At 35.8% G+C, this 19,058-nt stretch overlaps 1 protein-coding gene across 1 annotated transcript in view; it reads right to left on the bottom strand.

The window, feature by feature from the left end:
• Positions 1–9,863, bottom strand: part of LOC126774942 (zinc finger SWIM domain-containing protein 4-like) — a 71,986-nt gene extending 62,123 nt beyond the window's left edge. Inside the window, exon 1 of the mRNA XM_050496612.1 lies at positions 9,475–9,863. Coding sequence (XP_050352569.1) covers positions 9,475–9,772 — 298 coding nt within the window. The 5' untranslated portion in view covers positions 9,773–9,863. The remainder of the gene's footprint in view (positions 1–9,474) is intronic.
• Positions 9,864–19,058: the final 9,195 nt, after the last annotated feature.

Genomic DNA, 19,058 nt, shown 5'->3' with positions numbered 1-19,058 from the left:
TGCGTCATACGTTACAATACGCTGTTAACAATCTGTTTCCGTTCCGTCCCGTAATGCGCCTTAATGATAGCACCGACCCATGGCCAGGTGCCATTGTTTCAAACAATTCCTCTTGAAATGGATCAGATATTCGGTTTTTGCGACTTATATTTGGGGGGCCCCATTTTCAACTTTTACCTCATAATTACGAACATATTCCAAGGTTTCTAGAATATTCTACTTGTCGTTAATTTAAACCAGTACCAGCGAAATATCCGGTTAATCTTTCTACCTGAGATTAATTGTTGATTGCTAGTAATATAAAACGTGACCGACGGTTTAATGTGACCATTTGCGGGAAATGTTAATGACATGTATACATTTATGTGAGTAATACTGTACGGTAGCACTGTAGACTAAAATCCGCGGCAAAAAGTACGGAATTAATTTTTATATAATGCATTAGCATAATAATCATCGAGGAATCAAAGTGTTCGTTCTTAGGACGATTTGATATTAAACTTAAGGGTTTTCGTTAATACGTTTTTGTAATTATATTCATTCATAAGTTTCGTTTCTCCATCTTTTGAAATTGAGCAATTTGCTAACAACTCCGACGATTTTCGTTCACCCATCGAATAATTTCGATACGCTAGTATCAGTTTAGCAATATTTATTTGACATGGTTAATTTATCGGCGCTGGTTGTAAATGGGGCATGGTTTACGGTATCGACAATCTGAAGCCGCGATAGCGACATTGCTTGCACAAGATGGTTTGTCAAGCACGATGCCCTCGATATTTCGAGGTGTTTTGTTCGAGTAGTGATTGGCGATATGATATTAGCACTTGGTTATTGGCTGATAAAATTAAGTCGATGGGAATCTTCATTGTGATTGGGTTGATTGTTTACAGATATTTTGGTGAAATCAGACTTAAAAATTCTACGACGTTTCCGTTGTTTATATAAACAGTAAGGGTATGTTGATATTGGAAGAATGCCTACATGTTGAATGTGTTGTGACAATATTAGATAATAGCGCAGTGCATCGAATGTGCGACGCAATGCGTCGACTTAACGCGTCACTAGTTCCTGATTGCTTACTATTAAACTTAACGATACGTCCTCGCTTTCTTTATTTATTATATCATTTCATTATTTAGATAGATAAAAAATCCAACTCATGTTAAAATATATACTCAATTTGTCAAAATCATGATGTATTAAATATAAGACTGCCATAAATTATTCGGTTTTATAATAAATTAATAGTATCACGTGCTCCAATAAAGATTCCAGAAAGGTTTGTTATTGATGTTTAATTATTGTATTTTATAAAAAACCGCACCATCAATTGTTACTTAATTCAATGAAAATCCTTGGATTAATTTTTTAATCTTTGGTTTTTTTTTTTTTTAAATGCAGAACTTACTCAGTAAATGGTATAATCGAGAAATATCATTTTCCTAAGTGTACGCGACCAATAACGATTGAATATGACGAACCGGTTGGCGTAGTTGGTAGAACACTTGCCTTTCACGCCGAAGGTTGTGGGTTCGATTCCCACCCAGGATAGACATTTGTGTGCATGAACATGTTTGTTTGTCCTGAGTCTGGGTGTAATTATCTATATAAGTATGTATTTATAAAAGAAAAGTAGTATATGTAGTATATCAATTGTCTTGTTTCCATAGCACAAGCTTTGTACAAGCATAATTTGGGATCAAATGGCCGTGTGTAAAAAATGTCTCAGGATATAAAAAAAATAGAACGCAGTAAATTCGCTTAAGCCAACTGTCAATTGCGATCTTGATAAAGTAACTGATTGATATGATCTAGTCCCGTAAAGACATCTTATAAAGCATATCACATAAAAGGGATGACACAAAAATTTACACGAGGCATCGTCGAGCATACAAGATTTAAAGAATGAGTATCCATTGAAATGGGACGTCTTTTTTGTCGCCTTTCTTTGATGAATAATATTCTGTTGCTATGCACTTGCCGCATTGGTTGGTGATAATAACTTTCAAATAATGTAAGTATTTCGTAACAGGGTCGATAGATACAGAAATATATGTTTGGAAAGTAATAATATCAAATTGTTTTGTCCGTCACCATGTTTTGTCATCTTCGAGATCGCTCCCTTCGCTCGATGCAAATCTCGCGCATTTCAGAATTTGTTGCTATACGGTACGATAAAACAACCGGTACGTCATAATGTGAACGCGTTATTTAACAATAGACAGCCGCCCGTCAAACCGGCTGTATCATTATAATTGACAATAACAAATGATACGGATCTACATCACAAAACCGTCCTGTCTTCGGTGTGATGGATATTGGATGCTATTGTACCATATATTTAAAGTTAATGAATCTTGTAGCAGATTTGAAGATTAATTTAATCGGTGTTCAAGGAATAATTATTATTAGAATCGGCTTTAATAGCCATCGCCTCTATCGCATTGAGGTATTCTAATAAAATACAAGAGTGGATAATCCATTATTTAGATATATGATTGAATGTCTAGCACTGGTCGTATTAGCGTGGCTTAGAAGAAATTTATGAAGCAAGTCAATAGTAGTCCTTTTAAGATCTGCTTAGGGCGTAGTTAGTAACTAGATCACGAACTGTGGCTTAACACAACTGTGGAAAACGAGCCTCGGAGTGCTTAAGTGGCGATAGCAAAGGACACGACTCATTCCGACACGATTCACTCCTCAAGCCAAAAAGGCAAGTTTTTAGACGCGCTAAATATGGTAATATGTGAATTCACTTTAATAATGTAAGTAATATGAATACATTTAAAGAAAATGAACGTATTAGGTCTGCTAAAATTTTCGGTTTTTTTATAACATACCTAATTTAATTAATACTTTTTCTAGGACTTGTTTTTCGATTGGTTAGTTCGAACTGAACACTGAAAGTAGAATAAACGCTTTAATCAGTCAATTAGTTGCATGTTCAGTGTCAAAGAGCCTACCATCTTAATTCAGCTTCCTGCCGTCTGATTGGAGCTAATTGTGTCTCACCTCTACCCTCTTAGTCAATTACTGAAACTTGACCTAAGGGTTGAACTTACTTCTTAGTAATTTAGCATTTTGTTTTCTATTTGCTTTTTGCTATAATATATCACGAGGTCTATTTTTAGGTACGAATCGGAGGACACTGAACATTTTTTTATGCATTTATAAAGTATTATAAATCCTTCTGTCCAGGAAAAAAACAAGCAAAAAAACAGGAAAAGCATTTAATAAAAAAACGATAATAATACATGCAGTATTATAACAACTAGAGTATTCTCATAAGGAGTGAGCATGAGCAACAAATGCAAAAAAAATTTATAGTATGATTATCACTATGTAATCTTATAAAACAAAGTCCCCTTCGCCGCGTATTCATAATTATTTTTAACAACAAAAAATAATAAAAAATTCTAATTGACGAAAAACAAAACAAAAAAAAAAAAACATATTTTTAATATACCAATACAATATAGTGTATACAGTAGTTGTATTGGTTTAAATACATAAAACCTTAATGAATGACGCACCTGAACCTTCCTCTTGGAATATTCCAACAAGAATCCGTTCAGCAGTTTTTGAATTTATCACATTCAGACAGACATACGACAGACATATATATATATATATATATATATATTTAAATATTTTATACATGCAATAACCAATGTTTTTCTGAATGTATAACGTTGGCTTCCTATTTGATAAATAAATCAGTATATACTTATATATTACAATATAAACATTTATTGAAACATATACATAAGCAAATCAGTCGGTTTAAAATAATAATGCAATTTAACCTAAATTTTCAACCAATAATTTTTGATAACGCAAAATAATTATAAATGTTTCAATCAGCTACTCTTTAAATCTTGCAGCATTCGCCATTTTATTGTCGTTTCAGGTCGTACTAAATAAATCATTTTGCAACGTTTTCTTTGCAACAAGCAATTCCAGCTAATGCAGCGGTCGAGTTATTTATAAATAAAATTTGCTTATTGTTCCCTCGTAATAAAGCTATGTTTGTTTGACGGTGGTTACGGAGAAATTCCACTATAACAGCTTTCAATGCTAGTTTTTTGCAATTTCGAACAACTTAATACGTAACTTAATTACTGGTTAAAGAACTATCACAACATGTAATTGATTATCTTCACCATTTCAGTTTATTTTATCTTATTATACATATTTAAGAGAACAAAGATTTTATGATTTTTTTTTTATAAATTGTATCAAATATGTATTTATTCTGTCTATGTCAGAAATACAATTATACATTTTTACGTTTTTTTTAAGTTTACTAAATTATATATAAAAAATATGTTTAAAGTACCTAAGTTATGTAATTTATTTTGGTGTAGTACTGAAAGTCAAATAATATTAATTTGTATTTCGATATTAAGATTTAAAAGTAATTATCTTAAGTTAACTAATATTTTATATGAAAAAATAACTTTGTCTGTTACGCTTTCATAAATCACTTAACAGATTTTTATGAAATTTAGTATGAATAGGTTTTATACGTCACGCCTGCTCTCTGCCTCGTAACACGCAGTCTACAAGTATGTAGTAGCATAATGTTTTCTGTGAACTTATTAAGATCGGCTACTTTTAGAATTTTAATTCACAAAATAATACTAAGCTTATTTACCAATAATATACGAAACTCATTGACGACAAAATCGCATTTATTTCATATAAGACTAACGCATTAAAACCAAACGGACAGAAAAGATTAAGTTGCTTAGATCCTTTAACAATGATATATTTTTTAAATTAAAATTCCGAATGATTCAAATTTTAAGTTATATTTTTTCTTATATCACACAATCGTAATATTTTTAGGATAATGATCTCGTGCTTTACGGAAGGTGAAGGAAAACATCGTGAGGAAACCTGCATGTGTCTAATTTCACTGAAATTTTGCTACATGTGTATTCCACCAACCCGCATTGGAGCCTTCTCCTCAACTAGGGAGCGGCCTTAGCCCAGCATTGGGACATTCACAGGCCGTTACCAATATGCCAAATGTATTATTTATTTGTTACATCCGTTAATCCTTCCTCGAGCTAACCAGTTGCCTTTTATGACTTACATGAATAACTGTCTCAATAACATTGTCAACACATTGTAACTTGTTCGTTAAGTATTGTATGTAGGTCGCAGATTCTACATCGCTGTGTCAACTTCATACATAGTCGTATTAACATTTGTATTCCTTTCCCACGACTAATGGAGTTATTACGTTCCCGCGTCGTATCCGTTTATAAACAAGTCTTTAGACCTTAATTGACATGTGACACGGTATGTTAATCTGTTTCTAATAAAATGTTTTGTATGCAAAAAACAGTGGCAACGTATTTAGTTAACGATTATTAAAAAAAACTTGTACGTACATAATATTAAAATCTGATAACCCAAAGAATACCACGCTGGAGAATGATTTCAACTCTTCAGAATCCTGTTCGCCTTCAACCATTCAGTATAAGCATTCATAGCCCGTTCATTCAAAAATATTCCTTATTCGTATAATATAGAGTCCTCTTTTACCGCTCAATTAAATTTGCTAACCGGCTCTAAAATGCGGAGGTGCTCACAACGTGTAGTACTTACGTGTCTTTGTAAATTTAACCATTTTCGGGAGACCTTCTACCTCCCGCTGATTGTATATTACATTGGGTATATTAGGGGATATCGAAGGTACAAAGAGTATCTTATTTGAATGGTTTTCGGTACGAGGTCGGACGACAGAAGCGCTCTTTTATCGGCACTATGAAACTCTGTTATTGGACAGAGCATCGTTCAAAGAACGTTTGAATGTTCGTCAGTCACTCAGTATATTTCTTTGTTGCAATGAATCGCGTCTGCGTTGACAGATGGTAGTTTTTCACGGATGTAAGTAGAATGGACGATTGTTATTGTTGCAGACGTGATATATTTCAAGTTTAATTTACTAGTTTCATAGATAGCGATCGGCTTGTCATGGTATAGCTATACCGACAGCAAATGTTCGTTGAATATTAATATAAATGTACTTTGATCTGCCGGAGTTATAATGATTTTAATACTCAGTAATATCGCTTGGATTAACATTTGGTTAAATAACGCGAAAACAGAAGCATTATATTTTATTTTCCTAATAGTTTTATAATGGTTATCTCTAGAATTAAAATTAGTTTTGGATTGTCATAGAAAACGTTATGGTCCGGTTTCGAGGCGCCATTAAAACTAAATTAGTACAATGAAACCGAGCTAGAAAGAAATAGTTTTGCATTTGAATCGAAAGTTTCAAAAGATTGCATAATTTGTTCTTTATTGTTGCAATAGTACATTCGTTCATTTTATTCCTTATTTTTGTACTTATAATATTTTTTTGTTGAAATAGCTTAGTTATTTTCATTCATCTATCTATTTCATACAAGATATGTAATCAAGTATTAATAATATGTAAGCAGCTTTCCTTGTTCCCATATCCCTGTACACTAGCTCACTTGCTTGTCGAGAACTGCACGCTTTGTTCACCAGTAGAAATATATATATAATAAAACATTATAAACCATAACTACGTAACCAAGTTAATATCAATAAAAGGAGGCGTTTAACATTAGCGGCCATTACAGATCGACCTTTATAAATTGCGAACAACGCAATCTGTTGTCGAAGATAGAATTGAACGCTATAGATTATAATTAAGACCTGTCAAATTGCCTTATTATGATATATGTTGTCAAATAATGAAGTTCAAGAAAGGTCACGGAGCGATTTTTTACTAGTATTTTAGCAATGATTATTTATTTTAAGTTATATTTTTGAAAACGGAACGTGTTCTAAATATTTTTACAATATTAAACACAGAAATAGATGCAGGTAATTAAAAAAAAAACATAAAATGGGCGGGACAGTGCATCATTTATAATCGTTTCATTTTAAATCGCGGTCTCTTAATATCGTTATACATAAAAATTAATATATCAAAGATTTTAGTGATTTCTTAGACAACAAAACATAAGACTACGTGTCTTCAAAAGGCGGCGTCTACTCAGAAATATCATTATAGAAACGAAAAAAACCGTCAAAATTTAGTTCCCAAGAAACTTGTTACGGTCATGAAATATCAGATATCATCACGGAGGAGCATGAATCATGGCGGCTTAAGCTATTAAACGTTCGCCTGAACCTTCTGGGAACCGCGACTATCGCACGTGTGACGTGACATAGCTAAGATTTTATAAGAATTATGACTATTTATAAATATCTTCCGTGTATTGAATTGTTTGATACGATAATCGGACGTCATTAGATAAGCGCGTGCCACTATATGCGATTATAGACAAAAGCCCAAGCAAATCCGTAAATTATACAGAACTTCCGCGTGCAAGGGCTTCATTCTACAACCGTTATAAAGTTTCTAATAATCTCTTGAACAACGCTTCTATATTAAAAGTATGCGTTCATAAACATATTACCTTTATATATTATATATATAATTCCAGTGAACGTGTGTTCGTTATTCTACTCTTAAACAGTTTTGCCAATCTTATAGGATAACCTGGTCCTAAAGTTGGAACCGGTAAGTTGCTAAAATTCAGATTTTTGTTTTTCTGTTCAAATTATTCTTTCTTTTTTTGCATACAATTTTCATAATAATCATCAATTTTCTGTAGCACGTTAAAATATTTATTACCTAACTTATAAACGTTGTTTAGCGATTAGTTAAACAATGCTGTCTTCTTGCTGATATCAAATCCATGAGGTCAGAAAGAGATAAATGAGTGTTTAAAATTATTTAAATTATTAATTAAAAAATATCTCGTGTATTTTTTTTACCAAATAGGGACAGCAAACTTAAACTCAATACAAGTGTTATCAATGTAATTCGTATTTATTTTGGAATCGAAAACAGTTAAATAATACGTTCCTTTGATTTTTCCTTTAAGATAACCAAGAATTATTCAAAACATTGACCACGTCTGCTCGATTAAGCCAGCTTGGCGTTAATTCAATTACAATAGTTCCATTATCGATGTTCAATTGCATGCGTTATCGACAAAAGAGTACCGGTTTTCTGATACAGATTCAATCTGACGATATGAAGTCATCAACGCTGATTTGAAATATTAAGCCAGTTTCAGCTTGGATCAATTTTGCATAACAAAGTGTGCATCGCATACTTTTTTAAATACTTTATTATATATTTCGGTACAAAACCTTCGGGGCAAAGTCTTGTTCTTTTATTCATCATGAATGTTGTATTTCTCGTTTGTAACCAGTCTAATGGTGCCATACGTTAGTTTTCAATATACACATATTATGCGTCGATGCTACATTTTTTAAAATAAAATACCGATTCTCCTGACCTGGCTTGACCTACAAATTACTTTGCCATTTCAAACCACTAGCGGAGCGTCAAGCCATTCTTGGCTTGTATATTTTAGCTTGTTTTACATCAAGTGGGCGGGTTTGACTGATCGTAGATTATGAGTCAGATACACCCATACCGGGTGTGGGAATAATCAGACAAATAAAATGATACATAGCGTTTACTAAGTTAAGTAGAACATTATCCATTTAGAAACGCTATCTCGAGTGTTGCCTCAAAGTTGGAAGAAAGCCAGGCTTAAACCAGAGAATACCACGTTCGATCCATAACTTTTATCGCGTTAGGCGTATTCTTAAAGCCGACGTTATGGGCCGCTTGGATCCAAATGCGGCGTACGCGACCGCCGCTCGACCCGAAACGACCACAAATGACCAGTAATCGCCATCTTGATGGAAGATAAGCACAAATGAATATGTAACGCTCCTCCCACGCCCGCAATAAAAGTGGGCTCGGGTCTGACCCTATGGAAATAAAACAGGCAATTAATATTGTTTATTCGCGTCCGTTAGTCACTGCGGAGACATTACAAACGATGTTTGCATGGCCTAATGTGGCGCGCCTCTCGCGGCTCGCGAGCCTACGTGTACGGTGAGCGAAGGAATCCAGTTGTGTAATTCCCTATGCTTATAACGGAACATCCAGTTATGGTAATCATAGCCGAATTTCACGAGCATGCGGTGTAGTTTCGAAAGTAGATTTAAATTATGCCAACGATTAGTCCCGTTCGGAGGAAGTTGCCGCATTCGCGAGTAACGACTCGCAGACCAGTCGAGACTCGGAGCGATTTAATGAATTCCGATTAATTACAGCCGTGATTTCCTACCGACCGATGTATCGGAACGTTATCGGACTGCACCGACGAGTTTAGCGGGTACCATTTAAATGTGAGCGATCGGGCCGTCCGACCGGATCCCATCTAGTCGGACAGAAGGATTCGCCTCCGAAGCCCTAATCTCACCCGACGCATGAATAATTCCCGCGAGGAGCAGCTATCGATCGCACACGTCGAGGTTTTTATTTATACGGCGCGGGTGGGCGAGGCACGTATTAGTAAACAGGCGCAGGCGCGATCAGCGGACACTCACCGACTTGTAGGACATTCTCTACGCAGCCGGCTTCCAGCAGCTTGAGGCCGCGGCAGAAGGCGATGTTGCGGTGGTCGTCTGGCGGCGCGCGCGCCAGCGACGAGTACATGCAGATGTCACGCTCATCTCTCGGAAAGGACCAATAGACAACGCGCCGTTGCACCGGTTCCGGGATGCGTTCGTAGCGTTCTTCAATGCGTTGGAACGGGATCGCGGCGGCGACTATCTTGGCCGTAATGTCAAGTAGGGTCGGCGGGGCGCGCGGCCGACAGCACGCGCGCGGCGCACACGTCGTCATGACGCTCGCTCGGCCGCTCGGAGCGGACTGACATGCTCTCCGCTACCCCTTCCCCGCTCCGAACACTCGCTGGGGAGAGCCCCCCGCGGGGATGTGCGCCCTAAATCGACACACTACGATAAATTATTCATTTGGCAGGCATAATGTACCATATATTATTAAAAGTTGGCATTTTTGTTTTGTTCTACTGCGCTGAAACGACATTCGATTTTCGATGACTGAATATCATTTATGTGCAGACTCTTTGGTTATGGGTATTGTTTCGTGTACTCAAATTTATCAAAGCAACAACGCAACAGCAACTCATAAAATAACGTAGTGCATAAAAAAAAGGTAGTGCTTGAATTTATTTTAATATTAAATTTTGTTTTTATGTAACAATATCAAAAATTCAACAACATATACATATTTATAATTTTACTCGTTCCGTATAAAAATATGTAAAATAACTTCGAAGTAACAACGCAAAACTGTCATAAAAAATAATGGCCCAAGAATCAGCATCCTTATCCATTCGGGTCTCGCCTCCTCACATTACACAAACGAAGGGGAAAGGCGGGTGGGGGTTACATTAACAGCTGATGGCGGTGAGAGGCGGGACGAGGGGAGAGGTGGGTCGCGACGTCAGGTGTCCGACTGCGCTCAGCTGAGATTCGTTGATTCAGCGCTGTAGCTGCTGACTTGTGTGGCACGTACAATGACCTTTATTTGTTTATAATTTTTTTTGAGCGAATAGTATTTATACCGCCCGTCTATTTGTGTAGCAGGTATTGTGTATTTGTATATTGGACGTGGGTAAGTAATTGAATGGAATTGTGTGGTATTTAAATAATAATAATTTAATGTAACGTACAGGTATGCGTTAAATATGTAGTATTTTTTAGTTTTAATTTATATGCTATCCGTAGATTATTTCAATTTTTTTAAAGAACTTACGAACTTTTTTCTTTAATATAATAAAATAATTCGATTAATATAATATTTAAATACATAAACGTAATTAATATTAACATATTCCAATAATATCGAATTACGATGTCCTAATTAAAATTTTAATATATTTTTAACATCTTTTTACATTTAAAAATATGTTTATTAGAAGTATTAAAATCGTTATAAATAACATTACTAGACTTACAACATTACTATCAGTAAAATAGATAATGTTGTAAAAACATAGTAATACGTCACAAAAAGGAAATTAAAGATATATAATGAAAGTAAACGTGTTTCAAATGTTCAGCGCTGCAGCGCTTCATTCCTCCCGTATCTATGTCTCGGGCGAAATCCCGTCAGTTATAGCTATATATAGCTATTTATACAACTGTTTGTACATAATAATAATACAAATTACGTGTCAGTCAGCTGATCGGCGTTGTGAACCGAGGTTACAGTTCCTTGTTCTAATTTTAAAAACGGCTTAAGACAAATAATATGTATGTATACATAATAAAATTCTTTCTCCCGTTATTAATCGACCTATACAATGCTCGATAAATTATCCGTTTGCTATTTTTATTTTACTTCATAATTTTTAAATTTCAGCGAGATGAATATTAATTTCGTTGGAGTGAAATTTCTTATGAAATTAAAAAAAAAAACAAACTTGTTCTTTGAATTTTTTGTGTTGAATGCGATTTCAAATTTTATGCGATTGCCTCGCTTATAGTAAATAGCTTATGAGCGTGGCGCCTAAATTCCAATCCGGGGTCCTAACAAACAAATTTGTGGGACCTTGAAACCACGTTAATTTGGATCTGCGCCTGATCACCGGTCATATTGGATTCCGTTTGGATTCTTTCCTTTCCCGATCCCGCTCCGCCGTCTCCTTCTGGACCATGACGGTCTCACAGAAGGAGGCTACGGCCCTCCACGCCGATTCCCTGCGGAGCCTTGCCGACACGATTGCTCGCAGGGACAGGTCTTGTCCGACTTTGCGGACCAGATTCTCCATATCCGCATTCCACGTGAGACACGCCTCCAGCGTGTGCTGAGCGGTGCCCCGGTCTGCACCGCAGTGGTGGCACATCGCCGTCGATTCGCGTCCGATCTTACACAGGTATTCTCCAAAAGAACCGTGACCGGTCATTACCTGCGTAACTCGGAAGGTGACTCGTCGCTTTCGTCTCATCAATGCTGGAGATTACCCGTAACCGACAATTCGGTTAGAAGAGCTTTTATATTATAACGGTGTACCACGATACATAGTTACCATTGGCATCATCTAACCCTAACATTGCTAATGTGTTAGAGAGGGACGGCAACTTTTTTTTTTTTAAATACATATATAATTTAACTTTTTAAAATTTGTTCTGTATATTCTTGCCACCCAAGTGGTATGTATATTCTTGTTACCACTTGTAAATGTTACTATAAGTAACATAGAATGCCGTTTTTATGCAAGTTTATTTATTAAAATCCGTTTGGATTATTGTTTTTGAATTGGTACGTGATGGTAAGTGGTCACCACCGCTCATAGGTACTATAAGAAATATGAATCGCGAATGGTTTGCCTTGTCTCTTATGCCTGTAGTTACACTGGATCACTCACCCTTCAAACCGGACCAAAACAATACCAAGAACTGTTTTAAGGTAGAATATCTGATGAGTTAGTGGTACCCAGACGAACTTGCACAAGGCTCTACCACCAGTTAGTATACCAAATATATGTCTAATCCCTAAGGTCTAATGTCTAAGGTAATGTCCCTTTGAAAATGGCTGACGTTGCCGAAATCGGCCAGGAAGATGAAGCATCTTAATAATCATCACACTGTCTAAATATAATGAAGAGTTTTATACAATCCCGACTTTACTTAAAAAGTAAAATTGCCTGTGAACGTCATACTAACCTATTTCTCCTTTTGGGAGGGTTTGGAGCTATTGTTTTGATTACCACACCACTCCAATGCCGTTTAGTGGATAATGAATAAAACAATCGTCAAATAAGAATGTCAAATTTGAATGTCTCTAGACCACGAGCTTGCGTTTTATTTAAAACCAAGGATAGCGCGTAAATTTGACTTTTTCGACCTCCGCAATTCGTGAAGGGTGGACGTTGTTAATAAATGACATAACCAATAAAAGTTCCTAGGTGCATTACCTATTTCCTAGGTGTATATTCCTAGGTGCCTACTGGGTGCATTTTTTGTTACATTTTCGTAGGTTGTTGAGTAAAAGTAAATTATGATATCTCATTGTACATTATTATTGTCAAAAGTAAAAATATTTTAAAAATAAAATAATTCCGTTGGTCTTTTTGTTTGGAGGCAACTTCACTCATGCATACATGTTGGGATACAAAAAGGACGTAGAGTATCTAACACCAGAACAAGGCCCCCCCCCTATGCGGCCGAAGCTGCGAGCGAAAACTAGTAATTTTCAAAATTTAAAAAAAAATAGTTTTTTTTTTCATTTATTAATTATATATGTATATCACGATACTTACGAGATATATTTCAAATGAAGCTATTTTTTTTTAATCTATGAAACGCATGGGTTGGTATATGAGTGATATATTTCTAGTATACACAAAGTTATAGTCAAACAAACTATATACTTGTCTATCTACTCAAGAAAATCCTATTTGTCAGCGAGTCCATCATCAAAATACCTTCTATGCGTTGAGATCCTTTTGTTTGTTATTTATATTTTTTGTTGTATTCATGTTAATTAAGAAAGCATAAGTCAATAATAATTATTTTTTACTTTATTTTATGTCGACGCGATCCTTTGTTAATGTTGTGTACACTTGCAATCGATATACATATCAGAAGTTGATTTTTTCTCTTTGGATGTTATGTATGCCACCATTTAATTTTGTTAGTGTTTCTATTAAATAAATAAAAAAAATGTATTACGTACCATATGTTCTGTGCCAACGTGTACGCTTAGATGATGCGTTGAGCGGTTGAAACGTGAAAACGTAACGAATATTAGTTCATTAAACAAACTCACCGTCGCATTTATAATTTTAGTAAAGATTCGCCATTATGGATATGATTTTAATTTAATTTTTTCATCGTCTCACAACCTAAGACGTTACGACACGGAGTATTTACGATTTTTACGTGTCAGTCATTTGTTTGTCGGATTGAGTGACAAAAGTTGACACGACTTTCGACATTTTATCTGGTGGTAGTGCTTTGTGCAGGCCCGTCTGGGTGGGTACCACTTATCAGATATTCTGCCGCTAAGCATACTTGGTATTGTTAAGTTCTGGTTTGAAGGGCGAGTGAGCCAGTGTAACTACAGACACAAGCGACACGAAATCTCAGTTGCCAAGGTTGGTGGCGCATTGGCGATGTAAGGAACGGTTATTATTTCTTACATCGCCAATGTCTATGGGCGGAGGTGACTTACCATCAGGTGTCCAATTTGCTCGTCCGTTGTGTAATATGCAGTTACATAAAAAAAAAAACTAAAAGCGTCTAATAGACGCCAAAGAAACAGGGGGACTATTCTGCTAATTTACAACGGTTACGATATTTTCCCATTCGATACATTCCCATTTCGTAACGTAACTATTTCTACAAAGTTACAATGAACTGTACCACGACAGGATCGTTGGGCTAGTAGAATAGGAAAGTTGTTAAACGGCAACGATTACGCTTCGATACGATTGCGATACAGTGACAATTTATTAGTAGAATTCCAGCAGGAATTTGTTCAAATGGTTCATACTTCTAACAATGTCGTCTAGAGGTGATCATTTAATACAGAATAGTACCCCATTTACTTGTCTATTTTATGACATCTATAAAAATACTCGAACCGACATTAGCATTGAATGGATTTCAGTATTTTTAGCAAAATGTTATTATATTTCATACGACCGCGCCTTGTTCATTAGCATGGCAATTTCTAGAAGTAACCTTGTAGTACATTTACATAGGAATGTAATTAAAACCAACACAAAAATTTTGTTGAAAATTAGTTTTTTGTTCAAATAATTTTATTTAAAAATAGTTCAAATAATCTTAAGACCTAATGTGATTACGGTGAAGTTTTACGAATATGTACTCACTAGTTTCCTCACCTGGCGTCGCATTTTGGGGCTCCCCCCCCAAGTGTTAGTAACCTATATCTTGGGGTTCCAGCTTGGTGCGTACCAAATTTCATCAAAATCGGTTCAGTGGTTTAGCCGTGAGAGCGTAATAGACTAGAGTTACTTTTGCATTTATAATAGTAGTATAGATACACATCCCCCACTTGAATCGCTGGGTAACAAGAAGGAGCGGCACACTTACGTTTAGACTGACGCAGGTGCTTACCGGACACGGCTGTTTCGGTAAGTACCTGCACGGGATAGCGAGGCGGGAGATATCACCCTCCTGCCATGAGTGTGGTGCGCCACTGGACACGGCACATCACACTTTGACGGAGTGTGCTGCGTGGGGGCCCCAGAGGCATACCCTAGCGGCGATAGTTGGCGGAGACATCTCGCTGCCGAGCGTGATTAACGCTATGCTTGGCAGCGAGAGGTGTTGGATGGAGATGGTCTCTTTTTGCGAGAGTGTCATGTTGCAGAAGGAGGTCGCGGAGCGAGAGCGAGAGTCGAGGTCAGCCGCCGCTGATTCGCTCCGCCGAAGAAGACCCGGGAGGAGGCGCCGACGCTATGCGCACCTTCTTCCCCCAACGTAAGCGCCGCTGGGGTTAGGGGGGTACCCCGAGAACCCCCTAGGAATGAAGGCCCGCTTGAGCGGGCCAACCGTCGGTGCGCCACGGTAGGATGCGTAAGCGATCCCGTGACGCCCCTTCGACAAGACGGATTGGGTACCGCTGGTTTTTTAGTGGGTATTCCGGCGCCTTCAGTAACGGCGAGTCCCACATACCCCCCCACCTGCGGAAACGCGTAAATGCGTTTTTCCAGCGAAAAAAAAAGTATAGATACACATACGAAGTTACGACTCCATAGTGAATTCAATACAAATTGGATCAGACGTGACGCCGAAGTCGTACACAACAAATACATATTTACTATTGATATTTATTTCCTCGATTTTTCGAAACCTACGAATTCAATTCTAATCGTTCAGTTCGTGGAATTAATGCGTTTCTGTGATTGCGCCATGATTCATTCACAGCGTGTAAAGGGAGAAGGGGGAGTTTTTAAAAGTGAATGTAGCTATAGAGTCTAGACTAGGTTTTAATTTTTAATAACTTAAAAAGACTTAAATTTTTAATACAAAATAATCAATACGTGTTAACACGATCTCTTATTGCTATAATTAAATATTAAAATCCATCCACAAATTGTGTTTAGTAATAAAAAAATATTAAATTTTTTGTCAAATAATATTAATATTTCTAAAATTTAATTTGGACTAAGATTAGGAATAGTATTTAAGATCGTTGCTCTCAAATTGTACTACGCATTTAAGTAGTCAAGATGGCCTAGTGGTTAGAACGCGTGAATCTTAATCGATGATTGTGGGTTCAAGCCCGGGCAAGCACCACTGAATTTTCATGTGCTTAATTTGTGTTTATAATTCATCTCGTGCTTGACGGTGAAGGAAAACATCGTGAGGACCTGCATGTATCTCATTTCATTGAAATTCTGCCACATGTGTATTCTACCAACCCGCATTGGAGCAGCGTGGTGGAATAAGCACCAAACCTTGTCCTCAAATGGGAGAGGAGGCCTTAGCCCAGCACTGTACTGTATTTAATTTGACATATTAATAAAAAAAAACACAAGGCATCACGTACTAAGCTAAATAAGCAGATCTATTTTCAGACTAGATGTCCTTCAGTTATTCATCCGCCTGAGTCTGGAATAATGTTGACCCAGACGACGTTATTTAAGACTAGATTCAGCCCATCTTACCTATTTCTATTGCCCATTATAAATTAATAGTTGCTTATATAAAATATTTTAAACGACTATTATTATTTTTTCTTCTAAAATTAATATTGAAGCTTTATGAATAAGATTTAACATATATTTTTACAATACTTAATTTTAGTCTGTGTTTTTTTTAATCAACTTCAAAAATAAGGTTATCAATACGGGTTACATTTTCTTTCGTGAGTATATTACGCGATATCTTCGCTGTCTGTGAACCAATTTCGAAGATTATTTCATAGGATAGGTTGTATATATACAGAGTCCAGTAAACGAAGCGGTTTTTTTCAAAAATTTAAGAGATCAATATTCACTAAAGCGCGTCCACACTATACGAGCAGTGCAAGTACAGTGAGTATTATGTACCCCGACAAGGTTTTATTACTCTTATTCCTAAAAGAAATGAGATAAAAGGAAATTAGAAAAAATGACGGTAAATTCAAAGGAATTGATAATAGTATTCCACAAACAGCTCTGGTTTATCTCTCCTTTTTTACCTATTACCCCTATTAAAAATAATCTTTAACTACTTTGCATTGAGGTCCTTTTGTCTTTGATCCAGATTTAATTTCTTAACAATAGTATTTCTTAGAATTTCCTACCTGGTCTCTTTGTTATCTAATTTTCTCCTGAGTTTATGATTGTTACTGTACTTTTTATGTACCGATGGATAGCTAAGGAAACGCAGATGTTTTTAAAATGATCCGCACGATAAGAGCCATAGTGATTTTTACAAAAAAATTGCGAGTAACTTAAAGAATCAAAATTAAAAATCGAAAAGTTGTACAGTTTTGGATCTGTAATTTAAAAATGCTTGAAGATTGTTTTTGTTTTATAACTGGTTATTATTAACTAGGATGTACCCTAGCAACAAATACAAAAAAAAAAAAATAGGGAAAATACGTTGATTTTTTTTTTATTGAATTTTAGAATCTTAAACATCCTTTAAATAAAAAAAATATTAAAAAATTAATAACTCGAAAACGATACACTTTTGCATAAGCATTTTGGGGGTCATTTGATAGCTATTGTCCTGAACTATAACCCTTTAAAAGGATCGTGACATATTACCCTGTAACCCTGTATAACATCCCTGTGAGAAATCAACCCTTAAGGTGTATATTATTTAATATATAAAAAAGTGATTTACAATCGTTTTATGGTTAATTCTTATTGGATAAGATATATTTCTAAAGCTGGAGATCTATTACTAAAATTCACAAAAAAAGAACTAATTTACTACCAAAATAAAATTTATATATTATTAAAATCGATTTCAAAACTGCTCTGCGTGTACTAAAACTGCATGCTGCATGCCAATTTGCCAAAGCGAGGCAAGGCACACACTTTCGAAATGAAAACCGACTCCAAAAGTAGCTGATTAAAATTCTAAATATTTAAATAAAATAAACCGTAAATATCGTCCTTCTAAACTTTTGTTACAAAAGTAAATTAAAAACATATTTTTTTAGTTAATTATTTTCAATGTACATTAACACAATTTTACAGTGTCGGTCCTTTTAAAGTTATTTTATGTTTTATTAATTTCAATAATGATTATGTACCTTCTTAGTTCTACTATTGTATATCAACTTATCAGAATTATCAAAACATCAATCACTAGTAGTGTCACAAACGTTAAGCAAATCTTACTATGAGGGCTTACACTCCTATTAAATCTCTGGGCGCCATTTTTCCAATCGCAAACCGCGAATCGATATCGTGTTCCGAATTTAAACTGTATGTCCCCGCCATTTTTGTCGGATCTAATGAACTATTAAACTGCAATTTGCCTGCGCGACGGCTGCTAGATGGCGTTGTGCGCACGTATTGATCGCAGAGTGGGGGGTAAACTTCTCAAGTTCTGCCAAGTCACGGAACGTATTGCCTGCTATTGTGGCAAAAAATGACGGGGGTCGAAGTGGGCTGCGGGCCCGGCTTTTGAGTTGGACTCCCATTCGCCAACTTTTAGTGCTGCATCGACGATTGCTGTAGGTTGTATTAATTTTTTATTTAAGCTGTGCGATCGTATCGTGTGATTAAACGAGCGATCGATATGTGCATGTCACATGTGAATTCATGATTGATTGATGCTTTTAGTGTCAATTCTAGGTACATTGTATGTGGATATTTACCATATAACGGACTTGAATAACGTTATTTATGAAATATTTTCAATACTACATAAAAGCTTACTTAAATGAAAGGCAGCTATGCGCTAATATAAAATTAATGAATGTATTGTTAAACATGTAATATTTGGTAAAATCATCTTTATGAATAACAAAAGTTCTATGATTGAGTTATTAATCATTTTAATCGTCTAGACCAGTAACGCCATCTAGTGATGACCTAATAAAGCATAAAATCTCTATTTCCCTTATTTGATAGTTGCGGTCATTAATCGGTTGTAGTTTTTTAATTTGAAATATTAATTACATA

Source organism: Nymphalis io, chromosome 17, assembly GCF_905147045.1.
Source record: "Nymphalis io chromosome 17, ilAglIoxx1.1, whole genome shotgun sequence".
NCBI classification, from domain to species: domain Eukaryota; kingdom Metazoa; phylum Arthropoda; class Insecta; order Lepidoptera; family Nymphalidae; genus Nymphalis; species Nymphalis io.
Note: the sequence above shows the minus strand (reverse complement) of the source record. Positions and strands in the feature narration are given on the sequence as shown.